Raw genomic sequence first — 18861 nt, 5'->3', positions numbered from 1 at the left:
GAGAAAGGGAGGGAGGGAGGAAGTGAGGGAAGAAGGAAGGAGGGAGGGAAGAAGAAAGGAAGGAAGGAAGGGAGGGAGGGAGGAATGAAGGAAGGGAAGGAGGGAGGGAGGAAGGGAGGGGGGAGGGGTGAAGGGAGGGAGGGTTGGAGGGAGGAAGGGAGGGAGGGAGGGAGGAAGGAAGGGAGGGAGGGAGGGAAGGGAGGGAGAAAGGGAGGGAGGAAGTGAGGGAGGGAAGAAGAAAGGAAGGAAGGGAGGGAGGGAGGGATGAAGGAAGGAAGGGAGGAAGGAAGGAAGGAAGGGAGGGAGGGAGGGGTGAAGGGAGGGAGGGTTGGAGGGAGGAAAGAAGGAAGGGAGGGAGGGAGAGAGGAAGGAAGGGAGGGAGGGGGGAGGGGTGAAGGGAGGGAGGGTTGGAGGGAGGGAGGGTTGGAGGGAGGGAGGGAGGGAGGGAGGAAGGAAGGAAGGAAGGAAGTGAAGGAAGGAAGGGAGAAAGGGAGGGAGGGAGGAAGTGAGGGAGGGAAGAAGAAAGGAAGGAAGGAAGGAAGGAAGGAAGGAAGGAAGGAAGGAAGGAAGGAAGGAAGGAAGGAAGGAAGGAAGGAAGGAAGGAAGGAAGGAAGGAAGGAAGGAAGGAACAGAGGGAGGGAGGGAGGGAGAAGATATTCCCAGAACCGCCAGAACACCTCCGCTTCCAGTGTGTTGTCTGTTTTGATGATCCACAGGTGGCACATAGCGGCTTTTGGCAGAACTTCCAAAGATACCAGGGAAACAGACTAAGGCAAGGCAGTGGAGGGGGGTGGGGTTGGTCTCCCTGTGTGGCAAATTAAGTGTCCCAAAGTCCCAGAGAAAGAAAGTGATGCTGGCATCCTGTGTGCGAGTGGAGATGTTGAAACAGCCCCGTTTTAGCCTAAGCAGCTTCATGACAACACCTGGCAGTTCGGCGGGGGGGGGCATAATCCCGGGGGTCCTGCGCCCTGCCCCCCTCCCAGTTTACATCCTGATATTGGATATGTATTTTTTAAACAGCAGAACATAAATCTGACATGAATCGAACGACTTTTTCGGTTACCTTCCGCTACAGTGAAACCTTGAAACTTAACCGGCTGAGCGTAGTTGATCAGTGTGGACAGGTAGGGGTGGATATTAGTCGTGGCACCGACGTATTTGTAAGAAGCCATCCACGCTTGCTCATCTTCCGCAGTTATCACCCCCTGGAAGCACATGGAGACAAACGGATCAGTCAGTGGCAGCACCCCCCCCCCCTCCCAGCAATAATCTCAACGGATGGGCTGTGTTAGAATTTCTACAAGCAAGCAGAAATGGAAAGTGGCACAGAGGGGGTGGAGGTGCTTTGTCAACAATACAAGTCCCTGATGCTGATGTAGCTGATGGAATAGACCTACATGGAGACATCACAAGAACCTCAACCAGCTCTGTCTGTCTTCTGCCCAAAATGCACAAGCCTGGCAACCCAGGGTGCCTTAGGTCTTGGCTCCATCACCGTAGAGGTGTCCGGATAAATTCTCAGACCTTACACCATCAGTGCCCCCAGTTATGTGTGTGACACCACAGACTTCCTGAGGAAAAAAACACAATCTGTTTGCCGTCTTCCAGGAAACCTTGTTCTGCGCACTCTGGATGCTGAGTATGCGCCACCTCCCACAAGCCGCCAGGAACACTGTCTCTGGCCACCCCATGGCCGACCTCACTACCAAACTCTTTCTCTTTGTCCTCACCTGCCACTACTTCAGATTTGATGATGATTTATTCCTGCAGATCAACTGTGTGGCTATGGACACCTGCACAGTGCCACGATACGGCAACGTTTTCATGGCTGACCTGGAGCAACGCTTCCTCAGCCCCCTTCAGTGAACACCCCTCTTCTACCTGACATTTTTATCACCTGGGCACATAGAAAGGAAGCCCTCGAGCATTTATTTCACCCGAGCTTCAGCAAATTCCACCCGACCATCCACACGACCGTAAGCACATCTTCTGGACAACATTGTACAAAGACATCAGGGGATCACAAAAGCCACCTGATACCAGAAACCTACCGACTGCCAAATGCACCTCCATTCACTATCCTAAACACCTCAAACAATCCACTCTCTGTAGCTGAGGGTCTAGGTCGTATCAGTTCTGACCCTCAGGCTGAGATTCTCCCCTGCAGGATCCACAACAGACGTGCCTGGAATTACAGAACCCACCTGATGAAGAATCAGAGTCGGAAGGGGAGCAGAAGGAAGTTTTTAAAGGCACCTGGGTGAAGCAGCCGCTACAACCGAATTCTTCCTGTTTGGACCTGCCTGCAGTTATAGCAGTTGACAAGTGCTGCTATGGGGCTGCCCTTGATTGTGGACACAGCCAGCGGTCGTGGAACCCTCTCTTTCCCCCCTCCTGGCATGAGGCCCAAGGACCACCCCGGTGGCACGGCTGCCCCAGCTCCCAAGGCTCACGCTGCTACCTGGTTTGGCCATCCAGGGGCCGCTTCTGCAACCTACCTCACCCCCCCCCCCCAAAACCCCCGTGAACCTACGCTTTCTGCAGTGTGCAGAATTGCCACTTTGGGTACCAACAAACTTTGCCCCACAGCTCTCGCATTCTCAGTTTCAGGGAACATTTTGTCACTGTTGAGCCCGGTCAAAGCATGGACAGCCAATATTCGGCGAGGCCACTCCCCCCACGTGTTCATCGGTTGGCTTCCAGTTCCAACATGACATGACAAGACGTGGTGAGGCGGAGTTCCGTCTTTGGGGCTTTTAAACTCTATCTTACGTTATCGTCATGTTTTAGCTATGTTTTTTGTCTTTTGTCTTTTGTTCCTTGTTTAATTTAGCGGCTGAATTAGCTGCTAGCTGCTCCTTCGCCTTTCAGGGCCAAAAACTGCTCTCCCTCCCTTGGTTGGGTGGGCTTAGAGCACTGTGAAAGTGGAGCAGGCTTGGGGGGGATTTTGATTCATAGAATCAAAGAATCATAGAAGAGTTGGAAGGGACCCCCAGCGTCATCTAGTCCAACCCCCTGCACAATGCAGGAAACTCACAAACACCTTCCCCTAAAGTCACAGGATCTTCATTGCTGTCAGATGGCCATCTAGCCTCTGTTGAAAAACCTCCAAGGAAGGAGAGCCCACCACCTCCCGAGGAGGAAGCCTGTTCCACTGAGGAACCGCTCTAAACTCACAAACACCTCCCCCTAAATCCACAGGATCCTCATTGCTGTCAGGTGGCCATCTAGCCTCTGTTGAAAAACCTCCAAGGAAGGAGAGCCCACCACCTCCTGAGGAGGAAGCCTGTTCCACTGAGGAACCGCTCTAAACTCACAAACACCTCCCCCTAAATCCACAGGATCCTCATTGCTGTCAGGTGGCCATCTAGCCTCTGTTGAAAAACCTCCAAGGAAGGAGAGCCCACCACCTCCCAAGGAGGAAGCCTGTTCCACTGAGGAATCGCTCTAAACTCACAAACACCTCCCCCTAAATTCACAGGATCCTCATTGCTGTCCGATGGCCATGTAGCCTCTGTTGAGAAACCTCCAAGGAAGGAGAGCCCACCACCTCCCGAGGAGGAAGCCTGTTCCACTGAGGAACTGCTCTAAACTCACAAACACCTCCCCGTTCTCCCAGATAAGAGTCCACGCATTTAACCACTACACCAAACCACTACACCAAACAGTTAAATACATTTAACCCCACTGACCATGACAGTTCTCTTTCCTGCCATAACTCTTTGAGCAAGTGGGCCATGAAGCACAGATGAAGGTGTCTGCGTGTGTCACAATAGTGCTGATTTTATGATGTGGTTTCTAACTGGATAGCAGCCCCGTGGCGCAGAGTGGTAAAGCAGCAGTACTGCGGTACTGTGGTCTGAACGCTCTGCTCACGACCTGAGTTCGATCCCAGCGGAAGCTGGGTTCAGGTAGCCGGCCCAAGGTTGACTCAGCCTTCCATCCTTCCGAGGTCGGTCAAAGGAGTCCCCAGCTTGCTGGGGGGAAAACGTAGATGACTGGGGAAGGCAATGGCAAACCACTCCGTAAAAAGTCTGCCTTGAAAACGTTGTGAAAGCAACGTCACCCCAGAGTCGGAAACGACTGGTGCTTGCACAGGGGATCTTTCCTTTCCTTTCTCTAGACTCAGCCTTCCATCCTTCCAAGGTCGGTAAAAGGAGTCCCCAGCTTGCTGGGGGGAAAGCATAGATGACTGGGGAGGCAATGGCAAACCATCCTGTAAAAAATCTGCCGTGAAAACGTTGTGAAAGCAACGTCACCCCAGAGTTGGAAACAACTGGTGCTTGCACAGGGGACCTTTTTTTTTCTAACGGGATAACCGATCGAAACAGATCCCAGTGGGAGCAGGGATGGCAGAAAGTCCTGGGCCAGAAATCCTACTCTGCCCGGGATGTTCGTCAGATGACCGGGGGGGGGGGGAGCAGCCACCCGCTCTGAGCCTCACCCACCCACTTTGCAGGGTTGTTGAGATGTTCAAGGGAGAGAACGGCGCACGCCACTCCAAATTCTTTGAGCAGGGCAAAAATGTAACAGACAGACAGACCAAAGCCCAGAACATAGAATAAGATGGAAAGAAAGAACAGGCTCTTACAATTAATATGTAATGATTTCCTTTAGCAGTTCTGCTCACACATATTTAGCAATCAAACACAAGTGTTCCTGCTGAGATGGCATCAATAAGGTAAAACTCTCTTTGTTTCTGTTAATAAACTAAACAGAGGATGTGGACAGAATGCCAGGCCTCTGTAGGGTATGAAAAGCGTAAAAATTGGAATCCGCTGTATATAATAATATAACGGCAGCAATCCCGTAAAATACAGTCTGGGTCTAATACTAAGCAGGCCTGGAGACAGGAAGAGAGAGGAAAGCAGAGAGGAACAGGAATGAGGGAAAAGGAGGTCAAAGCGAAGCATCTCTAGGCAGGAATCAGGGAAATCCAAAAAGCAAAAGACAGTGAGTGTGACCTCAAGATGCTGGCAAGACGCCAGCGTGGCTTCCATCTCTCTCTACTGAACCGCCAACCTAAACATCTGCGTTAGGCTAAGACAGAGGAGTTCTACAGCCCAACCCAAACCCAGCTGTGCCATGCAAGAAAGAGGCAGCAAGAGGGGTCGCTGAGGTAAAAGACAGTGGTCCCACAGAACACAGCAGGGACCATCTACAGAAGCAGCTACACGTCAAGGAGGACCAAATGGTGCAGGGAGCAAAGAAGGCGTTCTACAAAGCGGATGCAGAGAAACGAAACTTGACCACTTATAATGTACCCCGTGGATCACCTTTTTATTGTTTTCTTGCTCAGAGTCATCCACCACCTGAGGGGAAACAAAATGCAGAGATTACATCGCAGGGACATAACTGCCACTCCACACAGTCATCACTCAAAACAGAACAGCGCAGGGCATGTACCTGACATGTCACTTTCCCATGTGGTCGATGTGTGGGAGTCATAACTCACAGTCTCTGTTTAACTTTTCAAAGGCTTGAAAAACAGTAGATGGTTGGGGGGTGGGGTGGGGGGACAGTAGTTAACTGTGGGAAGGCCTCTATGCAGAAGTGAGACGGGAACAAGGAACCAGATTCAAAGCCATAACCTTCTCAGGGGGTTCATGTCACAGGTCCTGGTGGATGTAAAATGAGGTGTTGGAAGCTGCCGAGCATTGTAGTTTCATAGCAGCCGTTGTTGAGAAACACACATTTCCTCGTCTGAGCCAAGAGATTCTAGGAGTGTTTGAAACACAGTCCCGGTCAAATACTCTGGACAATTTTTGTCCAGTGTTGTTCTTAGAGCTGAGCATGGGAACCAGAGCCTAAGTTATGGAAATACTGCCTTGGAGAATGTGTCACAACACTGGCCGTTAGGAACACAAAGCGGAGCACCTAAGTCCCTACCCACGGACCACAAGAAGTTGCACTGAGACTTGTGCTATGAAGTTGGCGTAACGTGCAACAAGGAAAATTCCCCTCTCGACTAGATGCAACTTGAAAATTAAAGGGGGGGGGGATGACAGAAAGTAAGCAAAGTAAGCAAAGAAAATGTTTGGGGCTCTTTAGCTTGGAGAAACGTTGACTGAGGGGTGACATGCTAGAGGTTTACAAGATTATGCCTGGGATGGAGAAGGTAGAGAAAGAAGTACTTTTCTCCCTTTCTCACAAAACGAGAACTCGTGGGCATTCAATGAAATTGCTGAGCAGTCAGGTTAGAATGGATAAAAGGAAGTCCTTCTTCATCCAAAGGGTGATTAACATGTGGAATTCACTGCCACAGGACGCAGTAGCAGCTATAAGTATGGATGGCTTCAAGAGGGGGTTGGATAAGCAAAGGTTCATCAGTGCCTATTAGCCACAGCGTATTGTTGGAACTCTCTGTCTGGGGCAGTGATGCTCTGTATTCTTGGTGCTGTGGGGGGGCACAGTGGGAGTGCCTCTAGTGTCCTGGCCCCACTGGTGGACCTCCTGATGGCTCCTGGGTTTTTTGGCCACTGTGTGACACAGAGTGTTGGACTGGAGGAGCCATTGGCCTGATCCAACATGGCTTCTCTTATGTTCTTTAGTGACACAGAGTGTTGGACTGGATGGGCCATTGGCCTGATCCAACATGGCTTCTCTTATGTTCTTTAGTGACACAGAGTGTTGGACTGGATGGGCCATTGGCCTGATCCAACATGGCTTCTCTTATGTTCTTATGTGACACAAAGTGTTGGACTGGAGGGGCCACTGGCCTGACCCAACAGGGCTTCTCTTATGTTCTTATGTGACACAGAGTGTTGGACTGGAGGGGCCACTGGCCTGATCCAACAGGGCTTCTCTTATGTTCTGATGTGACACAGAGTGTTGGACTGGAGGGGCCACTGGCCTGATCCAACAGGGCTTCTCTTATGTTCTTATGTGACAGAGAGTGTTGGACTGGAGGGGCCACTGGCCTGATCCAACATGGCTTCTCTTATGTTCTTATGTGACACAGAGTGTTGGAATGGAAGGGCCACTGGCCTGATCCAACAGGGCTTCTCTTATGTTCTTATGTGACACAGAGTGTTGGACTGGAGGGGCCACTGGCCTGATCCAACATGGCTTCTCTTATGTTCTTATGTGACACAGAGTGTTGGACTGGATGGGCCATTGGCCTGATCCAACAGGGCTTCTCTTATGTTCTTATGTGACACAGAGTGTTGGACTGGAGGGGCCACTGGCCTGATCCAACATGGCTTCTCTTATGTTCTTTAGTGACACAGAGTGTTGGACTGAATGGGCCCTTGGCCTGATCCAACTTGTCTTCTCCTATGTTCTTATAGTGTTGTCATTCACCTGGTAGAGAGTTTGCTATATTTTAAAAAAAGAGGGTTTGAAAGGCAGTTGGGAAAAGGAGGATCAAGGCCTGGGTGAAGTTCAGAAGGGAGCCAAGGAAGGGGAGGAAGGCAATGAAAGAAGCAGAATCTTCCAAGGAAGCTCCAGGGCTTGAATGTTTCCCTGGGACAGGCAGGGTCTGAAGCGTCTTCTGCCAAGGCATGGAAACATGGAAGGACAAGGGAATCCAGGAAGCTGGTGGTGGTTGAATGTGCTCTCAAGTTGCGGCCAACTTAGGGCAACCTTCTAGGCTTTTCAAGGCAAGAGGTGGAAAGAGTTGGCTTGCCGTTGCCTGCCTCTGTGTCAGGACCCTGGACTTCCTTGGAGGTCCCCCAGCCAAGTCTCAACTGAGGCAGACCTTGCTTAGCTTTCAAGAGCTGATGAGATCACACTCCCCCCCGCCACCCCGGTCAGGGTGACCAGCAGGCTGAACTGATCCAAAGCAATCAGAAAAACGGTTCTAACAAATTTCCAGTGTGATTTCCCATTCTTTCAATTTGCATTACATGTTAGCTGCATTATCCTGGACTTGCAAGGGGAAAAACTCCATGCACATCCAGTGACACAAGGGGAAAAGCCACACAAAGACATCACCTACTGGGGTGGGGGCACAGGAGTCTGCAAGGAGAACAGTCGTGGGGTCACTCTGCAACTCTGGCCCCATCCTTCTCAAACCTGCAGGCTGCCGTGTATTTCTGGAGTCACAAACTAGCGGGACCACGGAGGATCAGCTGGAAGATAAATCACCAAAACCCTCTCTGTGTACGAACCAAAATCCAAAAATTATGCAAATATCTGTGTATTTAACAAATCCAAACAGAAGTTGATTTCAGTAATACACATTAATCCGGATATCATACAGTAAACATTAAAAAAATCCATCAGCGTTTTCAAAAGCTGACATGGAAATAATTTGTAGAAATGTTCCATGATGAACTGTAAACACAATTGAGAAAATCCGGAGGAATCTTACACAGAAAATTGGAGTAATTGATTTCCAGCAACCCATCCCTACTGCACTTATTATTCAAGAAGACAGTCCCATTTGATCTGAAATGATTTTGGACCAGTTCTCTATTTGCCATTGGACTTTCATTAAATATACCAATTTTGGACACTGGTTGCAGAAAGAACAGTAGGAGTGGAGTGTGTTGTGGATGGAATTTTTTTTACTGTTTACTGTATGATATCTGGATTAATGTCTATTACTGAAATCATCTACCACCATTGGAATTTTAACTGTTGTCTGAAACTGTTGTACTAGGACCTGTTGATGTTTTAATAATTGTTCTTATATTTTTATGTTCTTCTTGTTGTTTTATCTTGTTTGGTTATGCTAATCTGACTGCGTGACCCTTAATCTGTGAGCTGCCCTAAACCGGCCTTCGGCGGGAGGGCAGGATATAAATTAAATAAATACATAAAACAAACAAACTGCTGTTTGGATTTGTTAAATACACAGATATTTGTATAATTTTTGGATTTTGGTTCCTACACAGAGAGGGTTTTGGTGTATTTCTGAAGGGCAGGCGGGTTTCAGCCCTTCACCTTCCTGGCTGAAGCCCAAAATCCACCCCCCCCCCCCACTCCCCACTGGTGCTCTTGGGGGATCCAAGCCAGATGCAACCCTTTCCCAGTTTTTAATTCTTTCTCATTTGGTGTTTCTGCGCAGTGCCTTCCCAGGGACAAGCGTCTGATATATGACAGGGAAACCCTCTCTGAGGAAAAGGGTGGCGTGTTTTTTCCTACACACTGCCAGACATTCCAAATGTCAACAACGGCATAAGAAACACTTTTCAGATGTTGTTATCCAAGCAAGCTGTCATACCCCAGCCAGCCAGCCTTGTGGGCAGCTGCCAAACTGAAATGTACAGAGTCAAGAGAAAAAGAGAGAGAGAAAAAGCCTCTCCTACCTTCTTCATGTTGTTGGCCACGGATTCTTTCTGGCTCAAGTCGTCGGCAGACAGCTCGCTTCCAAATTTGTATTCAGGATGGGCTTCCTCTTCTTGGTCTGCTACGATTTGAGGCAAAGAGAAACAGGACATATTAGGAGTCATTTTGGAGGAAAGCAATAATGCAGAGTTACAAGAATGGCCACTGCCTTTTCTTTAACCTTTAACCTCACTCAGATGGCCTTGCAAAAGGAGTTACCTAAACACAGGGAAGACAGCAGCGGACAGTTCCAGCCAAAATAGCTAAACAGAACCTCCATGTTTAGAGGCAGAATGCCGACGGTTGCTAGGGGGGGAGGGGAGGATAGCTCAGTGCACTCCTGACTGGTCACTCTCTGTGTAGTTTGTTCCTCCTCTCCCACCTTCTGTTGTTTCCCTTGCTGGCATCACAAAGACTGGGAAAGGGCTGCCCATTTTTCACTTATGACTCTCTATAAAGCTGAATGTATGTCGATGAGGCAGGCAAGGAGGTCGGAAGGGAAAAGGACCTCCCTGCCCCTCCCACCGGCGACAGCCAATGACACTCCCGGCAACACAAGCTCTCTATGACATCATCACAGGCCCAGTGACATCACCAAGGAGATAAGACAGGCAAGGAGGTTGTAAGGGAAAAGGACCCCCCTGCCCCCTCCCACTAGCGACAGCCAATGAGACTCCCTGGCAACACAAGCTCTCTATGACATCACAGGCCCTGCTGACCTCACAAAGGAGATGAGGCAGGCAAGGAGGTCAGAAGGGAAAAGGACCCCCCTGATTCCTCCCACTGGCAACACAAGCTCTCTATGACATCACAGGCCCTGCTGACATCACAAAGGAGATGAGGCAGGCAAGGAGGTCAGAAGGGAAAAGGACCCCCCTGCCCCCTCCCACTAGCCACAGCCAATGACACTCCCTGGCAACACAAGCTCTCTATGACATCACAGGCCCTGCTGACATCACAAAGGAGATGCGGCAGGCAAGGAGGTCAGAAGGGGAAAGGACCCCGCTGCCCCCTCCCACTAGCGACAGCCAATGACACTCCTTGGCAACACAAGCTCTCTAGGACATCACAGGCCCTGCTGACATCACAAAGGAGATGAGGCAGGCAAGGAGGTCAGAAGGGAAAAGGACCACCCTGCCCCCTCCCACTGGAGACAGCCAATGACACTCCCTGGCAACACAAGCCCTCTATGACATCACAGGCCCTTCTGACATCACCAAGGAGATGAGGCAGGCAAGGAGGTCGGAAAGGAAAAGGACCCCCCTGCCCCCTCCCAGTAGCGACAGCCAATGACACTCCCTGGCAACACAAGCTCTCTATGACATCACAGGCCGTTGACATCACAAAGGAGATGAGGCAGGCAAGGAGGTCAGAAGGGAAAAGGACCCCCTGCCCCCTCCCACTAGAGACAGCCAATGACACTCCCTGGCAACACAAGCTATCTATGACATCACAGGCCCTGCTGACATCACAAAGGAGATCAGGCAGGCAAGGAGGTCGGAAGGGAAAAGGACCCCCCTGCCCCCTCCCACTAGAGACAGCCAATGGCACTCCCTGGCAACAGAAGCTCTCTATGACATCACAGGCCCAGTCGACATCACAAAGGAGATGATTTAGGTGGGCCACCTGGCTTTCCAGCAAGCAGTCATAAGGATTGGTGGGGTGAGGTGGAGAAAGGAGGGATACCCTGAGCCCCAGGGGCATTACCACTTTCTATCTCTTCTTCAGTGTCGTCCTCCAAGATGCTGACAGGAGCGGCTGTTTCACCTGCTTCCATCATGCTTTTCAATGTTTCGAGCTGTTCTGTTTCAAGCAATCACACAGAGAGATACAAAACAAAATACAAAGCAAAATACAGTATGGAACCAAGATCACCCCCAAGAAACTACAAGGTGAATTAGCAGAGGGGAAATGGCCTGGGATAGTTGGATCTTGTCAGATCTCAGAAGCTGGAAAGGGTCTGTACTTGGATAGGAGACCACCAAGGAAGACTCTGCAGAGGAAGGCAGTGGCAAACCACCTCTGCGCTTTGCTTGACTTGGAAGCCCCTTGCTGGGAGTCGCCATAAGTTGGCAACAACATTACGACCCTTTACACACACGCACACACACACAAGAGCTAGCAGGAACACTTGTATTGTTCTTACGACGGCCGCATCCCCCCTGCCTCCCCCCGAGTTTGGTATGGAATGGCCTGACCCCAATCTCTGCAGTGTGGTTTTCTCACAAACCAATTGCCACTGAATCCAGTACATTATCGGCAGCCAGCGCAGTGCTTTCAGCAGAAGAGACCAAACTGTAGCTTGTCTGTTTTGGTTTTAGTTTCCATGTCTGCAGGAACCGGCGTTTGACTTACTTTTTTCTACTTCTGGTTTCAGCCGTTTGTTTTTGATAAGTATTTTCCTCTTAAGGTCATTTGGGGACGGCAACGGCCTTCCTGGTTCGAGCTGCGGCCGAGAAAAGAAGCATCATTATCAACAGCTTCAGTGTGAGCTCTCTTCGGTTTGTTTTGCTCTGTCTGGCATGCTGTGCGACGTGCTTCACCTCTCTCCTTAGCATATTATGGGTTGGCAACAACTGATTTGTGATTCAATTTCTCCTGTATTGTTCTGACAGTCTTGAATGTGCAGGTGTAATACCAAAGAGGCCGATGTCTTATGTAGCCACCAGATTGTCAACGGCTATACTTTCCTGATCGTTACAACTCACTGAATTTTTAAATATTTGAATGGTCATACTTCACCGTATTACAGAGCCAATTTGGTGTAGTGGTTAAGTGCGTGGGCTGTTATCTGGGAGAACCGGGTTTGATTCCCTACTCCTCCACTTGAACCTGCTGGAATGGCCTTGGGTCAGCTATAGCTCTTGTAGGAGTTATCCTTAAAAGGGCAGCTCCTGTGAGAGCTCTCTCAGCCCCACCCACCTCACAGGGTGTTTGTTGTGGGGGAGGAAAATAAAGGAGATTGTGAGCCACTCTGAGATTCAGAGTTAAGGGTGGGATATAAATCCAATATCATCTTCTTCTTCTTCTTTACTGTATACAGGGGCTGTTTTCGTTAATCACACTGTACTTTTTGCACAGCATGTATTAAGATTTGGTTTGCATGCAATCTAGTACATCAGCCTTTTCTTTTGTGTGGCTTCTGGGACCCTCATGGTGCCCTCCTCCCCTTCCTCTTCTGTTAATACTCACTAGTCTCACTGCCCATCTGGGAAATATTGTTACAATAAAAAGAAATTTGATTGGAAGGTACCTACTGGATGTGTCTCTAGGGATTGTTTTAATAGAAGGTCTCCAAAAATATCTTCACAGTATTTTGACATTTTGTACTGCTGGTATTTGCTGTAAAGATATAAGAGGGACAGTTATGAATCAAGCAGTACGTGGGATATCCAATATAGCTTTTATTGCTCTCTGCTTACTACAAAGGCAGACAGACCATATCAAAAGAGCTTAAGCATGCACAGAAACCGAGCGCAAAATCAAAAACAATCATTAGATTGGCTTAAAGGAAATCTGTCAAAGTGACTGTCGAGTGTATTAATGCCACTGCATCACACTTTAAAACCTAACTCTGGCCCTTTGTTGCTAATGCAAGTACTCGAAGTGACTTTGAATTTCACTTAGCCCAATAATCTTGGGATATTTTTGGCAAGCGCTTGTTCTGCTCTGACCCTTGCGCACGGAGTCTCTCTCTTATCTCACCAGTGGGAAACAAGATGAAGAACCCTTCAGAAAGTACCTGCAGTGGTTTTCAAAGGACAAGATGACAGGGTACTCCGACGTCACAAACGCTGTTTCCCTGATGGCTTGGATCACGTCCTTCAAAATACAGAGAAAAGGACAGAGGAGGATGTGCGGTCAAGGCAAGACTGAAGCAGTATGAAAGACACAACCAACCCAGACTCACCTTTACAGTTTGGCCCTTCCTCATTAACCTGGATGGTGTGTTTCACAAAGTCCTTTCTCTTTGGAGATGGGAGAAGGCAGGGGTGGGATTCTAGCAGGAGCTCCTTTGCATATTAGGCCACACCCCCTGATGTAGCCAATCCTCCAAGAGCTTACAAAAAAGAAGCTTGTAAGCTCTTGGAGGATTGGCTACATCAAGGGGGTGTGGCCCAATATGCAAAGGAGCTCCTGCTAGAATCCCAACCCTGGGAGAAGGTGACTGTTGCAAAAGCCGAACTATCCTCTCAGCGCCACAATTTGGACTGGCCAAACAGCCAATCAGGCAGATTACAAAAACCACCAGCCTTTTTGTCTCCACTTTGCTTAGAAGTGTCTGAGCCTCTCTCCAGCCAAGGAGATTTCCCAAAAGGGGCAGAAGGCTCCCTTGAGCTGGAGGAAAGCCCCAAGCTTCCCAAGGCAGGGGTTCTACTTATATATTTCATTCCATTCCCCCCCTCTCCACCCAGCAGCTGAGGAGTGAGGACCACTGGGCAGAAGCTGAATGCTGGTGCATCGAAGATCAACCATAGGCAAGGGATGGAACAGGATGTGGAGGGCAAAGAAAGAAGAATCCTTTAGATTGGGGTAGCTAAACTACAGCTCAAGAGTCACATGTGGCTCTTTCACACATATTTTGTAGCTCTCGAGGGCCCCCCATACCCTGTCAGCCAGCTTGGAAAAGGCATTTCTCTCTTTAAATCACTTCTCTGAGCCAAAGCAGCCAGCGGCTTGGAGAATACATTTAATGTTGCTTTCTTTCTACCTCTCCCCCTCCTCATCTATCTACCTTCCTTCCTTCCTTCCTTCCTTCCTTCCTTCCTTGTCTTGCAGCTCTCAAAACATCTGACATTTATTCTATGAGGCTCTTAGATTAAGTAACTTCGGCCACCCCTGCTTTAGATACTTGGGTAGAGGAGTGGCTATACATTGAAGAGGAAGTTTACCCCATTCACAGTCAGTGGCAGACTGGGTCTAAAAAAATTGGTTGCCAGGAGACAAAGGGGGCCCACTCACAACTATAAGGCTATCATTTTAATTTTTCTAAGAAATAAAATTTTCAAAAAGACGTAAATGGAAAAAAGGTACAATTAAAACCTGCAAAATAAATGTATATATATTTTAGTAACTGCAGTGTATATATATTGTACATATTATTGGCAGTATGCAGCAAATACTAAATGTAAATACAGATTGCACTTTCTCCAGGGGAGCTGATCTCTGCCAGCTGGAGATCCGTTGGAAAAGCGGGAGATCCCCAGGCCCCACCTGGAGGCTGGCAACCCTAGATACAACATAAATTTTAGTTGCATTACAGTAATAATACTGGAACGTCTGTTATATTTTCAAGCTACTAAAAGGTCAATAACATTTCTAACATATTGTCTAAAGTTTAAGGGGGGGCCACTTCATCAGGCGCCCACTTGCCACTGGGCAAGCTGCCACCTTGGCCAGTCCCCCACTTCTGGGAAAGACAAGAGGAGAATTTACAGACCCAAGGCTTGCAGCGAAATCCGAAACAGAGTCCCACCTTTCTACCTCTATTAGCACAGGAAACTGCCTCATAGTGAATCAGACCCCTCCTGGCTCCGTCAAGGTCAGCTGAGTCTATCCAGATTGGCAGCGGCTCTTCAAGGTCTTTCGCATCACCCACCACCTGATAATTTGAGCTAGAGATGCCAGGGATTAAACCTGGGATCTTCTACATGCTGAACAGATCCTCTGTCACTGAGCCACGACCCCTCCCCAAAGTCAACAGGCTTAGAAAGGTGTCATTGTGTGTGTGTGCGGGGAGGGGGAGAATGCACAGTCAGGGCTGTTTTTTGTAGCAGGAACTCCTTTGCATATTAGGCCACACATCCCTCTTATGTAGCCAATCCTCCAAGACCTTACAGTAAGCCCTGTAAGCTCTTGGAGGATTGGCTACATCAGGGGGGTGTGGCCTAATAGGCAGAGGAGATCCTGCTACAAAACCCCCCCTGCATCTTAGGCCACACACACCTGATGAAGCCAATCCTCCTGGAGTTTGCAGCAGGCCCTGTAAGAAGAGCCCTGTCAGCTCTTGGAGGATTGGCTACATCAGGGGGGTGGGGTCTAATATGCAAAAGAGGTCCTGCTGCAAAAAAAAAAAAACTGTGTGCAGTTAACCTTTTGCATTTAAGGTTTACCTTGAAAAGAATGTCTGTGCACATCGCCTTCCCATGTGTGATGATTGGTTCTTGGTCTTCACCTTTTCCATCCCAGCAGTCGAGTTCAACGCATCTAGAAGCCAAAGTAAAAAAGTCCTGAACCTTCCGTCCCTTTGCTGAGGTAAATCAGCAGTCAAGATTTCAAAAGCGAGAGAGAGAGAACACTTTGCAAACTATTTGACTTACAAAACAGAGGCTCCGTTAATAAACATATTGGTGAGTGCACTGAGCACCTGAGGGAAAAGAATCCCCCATCACATACCGGTATTGCTTTGCTTTCCTGGATGTGAATTTACTGCAGTGATCGTATCTGCAATCAGTAAAATGTAAAATAACCCTCATTCAAATGCAGATGAGCTTAGATGCAGCTTAGCTCTGTAAAACTGCAACTGCAAAGCACTCAGCTCCAATATAATTTACATGTCATAACAGGGGTCAAAAAGCATCCAGATTCTCCTATATATTTGATCATGTCTTTTAACAGAAGCATCACTGCAAAAATCTCCCGTTTCTTGGCACATAAGTGGCCCCTCAAGCCCAGCCTTCTGTTCACACAGCGGCCAACCAGCCTTTAGGAATCCCACAAGAACAACAACCACAACACAATGCTCTCTCCTGTGCTTCCCAGCAAAGAGGCAGACTCCCTCTGGAACTGGAGGGAGTGGATATTCATCACGAATAATCAATAGCTATTGATAGCTCTGTCTTTCCATTGACTTTGCCCACTCCCCTTCTGAAGTCTTTCAAGTCAGTGGCCATCACCATATTCTACTTTGGCACCTTCAAAGAATTCTTCATTTGTGATGTGCCCCCAACGTACACTGAATGAAATGCAGCCGCGAACCAGACAAAGTGTTTTCTAGCACAGGACTTTGCTTAATACTAATTGAAACGGCCGTCTTGACGTCCAACCTGCATCCGGCTAAGAGGACTTGTCTGTACATCTCCACGGAGGATTTCCCACCAAACTGTCTTCCCGTCAGATACGTGTTGTGGGAGGAACTGATGAAATAGTGGGCCAACGGCTGCTCCATCTCTTGGTACGACTCTAAACGGTCAAGGAAGACGGGCGCGTTCTCGTCTGACATCAAATACCGGCAAAACCCATCACTCGACATGAGACCTGGAATTAGAAGATGCAGCATTGATACAGGGAAATCCCATCGCAGCTCTAAAAAAGGAACTGCCTCAGTTTGCCTATGAAACCGTGCTGTTCTAAAATCAGGGACCATCTCAAGACTACTCTACGTTAAAATGGACCTCTGGTGTGCACATCCAGGAAGGGGTAGGGATGCCTTGATCTGGAGAGCCCAGCTGCAAGTCTGATCTCATATCTTAGAAGCTCAGCAAGGTCAACTCTGGTGAGTACTTGGATGGGAGACCTCCTTGGAATATCAGAGCTGGAAGGTGGGGGCGGGCTCTATTCAGCCACCTCCCTGAATATTCTCCAAGGCCCCAGGAGGGGAGGGGGTCAGTAACCAGAGGTTATCATGACTTCCAGGCGCACACATACACAGAGTCATACATATGCATGCACACACTTGCACATATAAAAAAACTTTAAAAGCAAACTCACATGAAATTCTAAGACTGAAATCTCAGACCAATTTCACATTAGGCTTGTTCCGGGTGGATAGTCCCTTTGTCCCTGGCGCTTCTCTCCATTTTCACACAAGTTGCCACACCGCTTTCCTGGCGCAAGCAAGATCCTCTGACAAGCGGTTTCTGCTTGCTACGGAAAAGTGGCGGGCCAACTCCCAGCTCTGGGGCTGCTTATGTGACAATGGAGAGAAGTGCCAGGGGCAAAAGGGCTCTCCACATGGGACAAGCCCCAGTGTGAACTCGGTTTGGATCTCTGCAAAGGCCTTAAACAAAGGCAGTCAAAGCAAGAGAAAACACCCTTAAAGGATCGTCAGCGAGGGGACACAAAACGTTCTGCCTTATTTGCATCATTTCTTGAGAAACACTTTACAGCGCTGCACTGTGAGAAAAGGTGAGCAGCGCTATTTTAAAGAGCATGCCCAAGGCAAACATAGTTCATTGGTCATCAGGACTAGTTCCAAGAAATACGGATGGGTCCTCCACAGGCTGCTGCTGCGTCCAAACTTCCCGGGCCCAGCTCGCTTCCTTCTCTTGAGAATGCTACTGCTTTAGAAGCCCGCTGGAGCCAGTGGGGCTGAGGGGCAGCCGTGTGGGAAAACAGGGGGTCTCTCCAGCCTCAAGAAGGGAGGAGCACTTGGAGGGGGACTTCTCTCTGTTCTGCGGGGCCTGCAAAGAGGAGCTTTTCCCTTGTGCTTTTCCTCAGCCAGGTCGAATGACAGAGGCTGCCTTTTAGTCTTTGCATAGACAGCAAACCAGAGGCGGTAAGTGATAGCAAAATAGAAAAAGCAACTGAACCTGAAAACAAAACTATTAAATAACTTATAATATCCCTATGGAGTTAACACTACAAATACAAAAGATACATAGCAAAATTCAAAACGATACTTCCAAAGGTCGTGTCTCTTAAAGCAACAAGAAGTTCTTTCTGTGTGACTCCTCAAAGTTTTCTTCTTTAATAAGAGCCACAAAAGATCCAAAGTTCAATCCATAAAGAGTCAATATCCAGAATTCGGCTCCACGTTCCGCTTAAACAAAACTTTTTCACAAGACGAATGACAATCTTACCAATTGCAAGCATGGATTTTACTCACCCATTTCTTTAGACATTCTTTTCTTTTCTTTTTTTAAACACAATTTTATTTGGTAATATATGGTAATTATATCCAGTTCTTTTTATTTCTTATCATTAAGATTCTTTTAAAGTTAAAGATACCTTTTGATATTAGAAGTTTAGGTAACTGATATTAGAAGTTTAGGTAATTATATATATATAATTTTGCAAAGAAATTAAAAAACACCGTTTCTTATTCTTTATAAAGTCCCACCCAGTTGTTATAATTCATCTTCTTTCTTCTTCTGAAAACCTAAGTGGTATTCTCAAAAATCACCCAGTGTCCTTTTATTTTCCATTCTTTTTCTATGTACTTTCTAAATTTATCCCAATCCCTTTTAAATCCCTCTAACTCATAGTCTCTCAAGATTCTTGTCAGTTTGTCCATTTCACTCCATGACATAACTTTTACAATCCAGTCCCATTTTTCTGGTATTTTATCTTGCTTCCATAACTGCGCATATAATGTCCTAGCAGCTGAAAGCAAGTACCAAATAACAGTTCTATCTTCTTTTGGAAATTTCTTCATTTGTAATCCCAATAGGAAAGTCTCTGGAGTTCTCTTAAATTCATATCCCAAGATTCTAGACATTTCTTATTGAACCATTTGCCAAAACTGTTTCGCTTTTTCACAAGTTCACCACATATGGTAGAAAGAACCTTCATGCTCTTTACATTTCCAACATCTATCTGGCATCTTATTGTTCATTTTTGCTAGCTTTTTAGGAGTCATATACCACC

The 18861-nt window shown here is 47.9% G+C and overlaps 1 protein-coding gene across 2 annotated transcripts in view; it reads right to left on the bottom strand.

Annotated features, from left to right (window-relative positions):
* PLCB4 (phospholipase C beta 4) overlaps nt 1–18861 on the bottom strand; it is a 126809-nt gene that overhangs the window by 39897 nt on the left and 68051 nt on the right. For both annotated transcript variants that reach the window (XM_060261738.1, XM_060261821.1), the window contains exons 12-20: nt 16320–16530; nt 15387–15480; nt 13016–13095; nt 12531–12615; nt 11629–11719; nt 10981–11076; nt 9255–9355; nt 5277–5312; nt 1064–1205 (exon numbers count right to left, since the gene is read on the bottom strand). In XM_060261738.1, coding sequence (XP_060117721.1) covers nt 1064–1205; nt 5277–5312; nt 9255–9355; nt 10981–11076; nt 11629–11719; nt 12531–12615; nt 13016–13095; nt 15387–15480; nt 16320–16530 — 936 coding nt within the window. The remainder of the gene's footprint in view (nt 1–1063; nt 1206–5276; nt 5313–9254; nt 9356–10980; nt 11077–11628; nt 11720–12530; nt 12616–13015; nt 13096–15386; nt 15481–16319; nt 16531–18861) is intronic.

This window comes from Heteronotia binoei, chromosome 1 (assembly GCF_032191835.1).
Source record: "Heteronotia binoei isolate CCM8104 ecotype False Entrance Well chromosome 1, APGP_CSIRO_Hbin_v1, whole genome shotgun sequence".
Lineage (NCBI taxonomy): Eukaryota > Metazoa > Chordata > Lepidosauria > Squamata > Gekkonidae > Heteronotia > Heteronotia binoei.
Note: the sequence above shows the minus strand (reverse complement) of the source record. Positions and strands in the feature narration are given on the sequence as shown.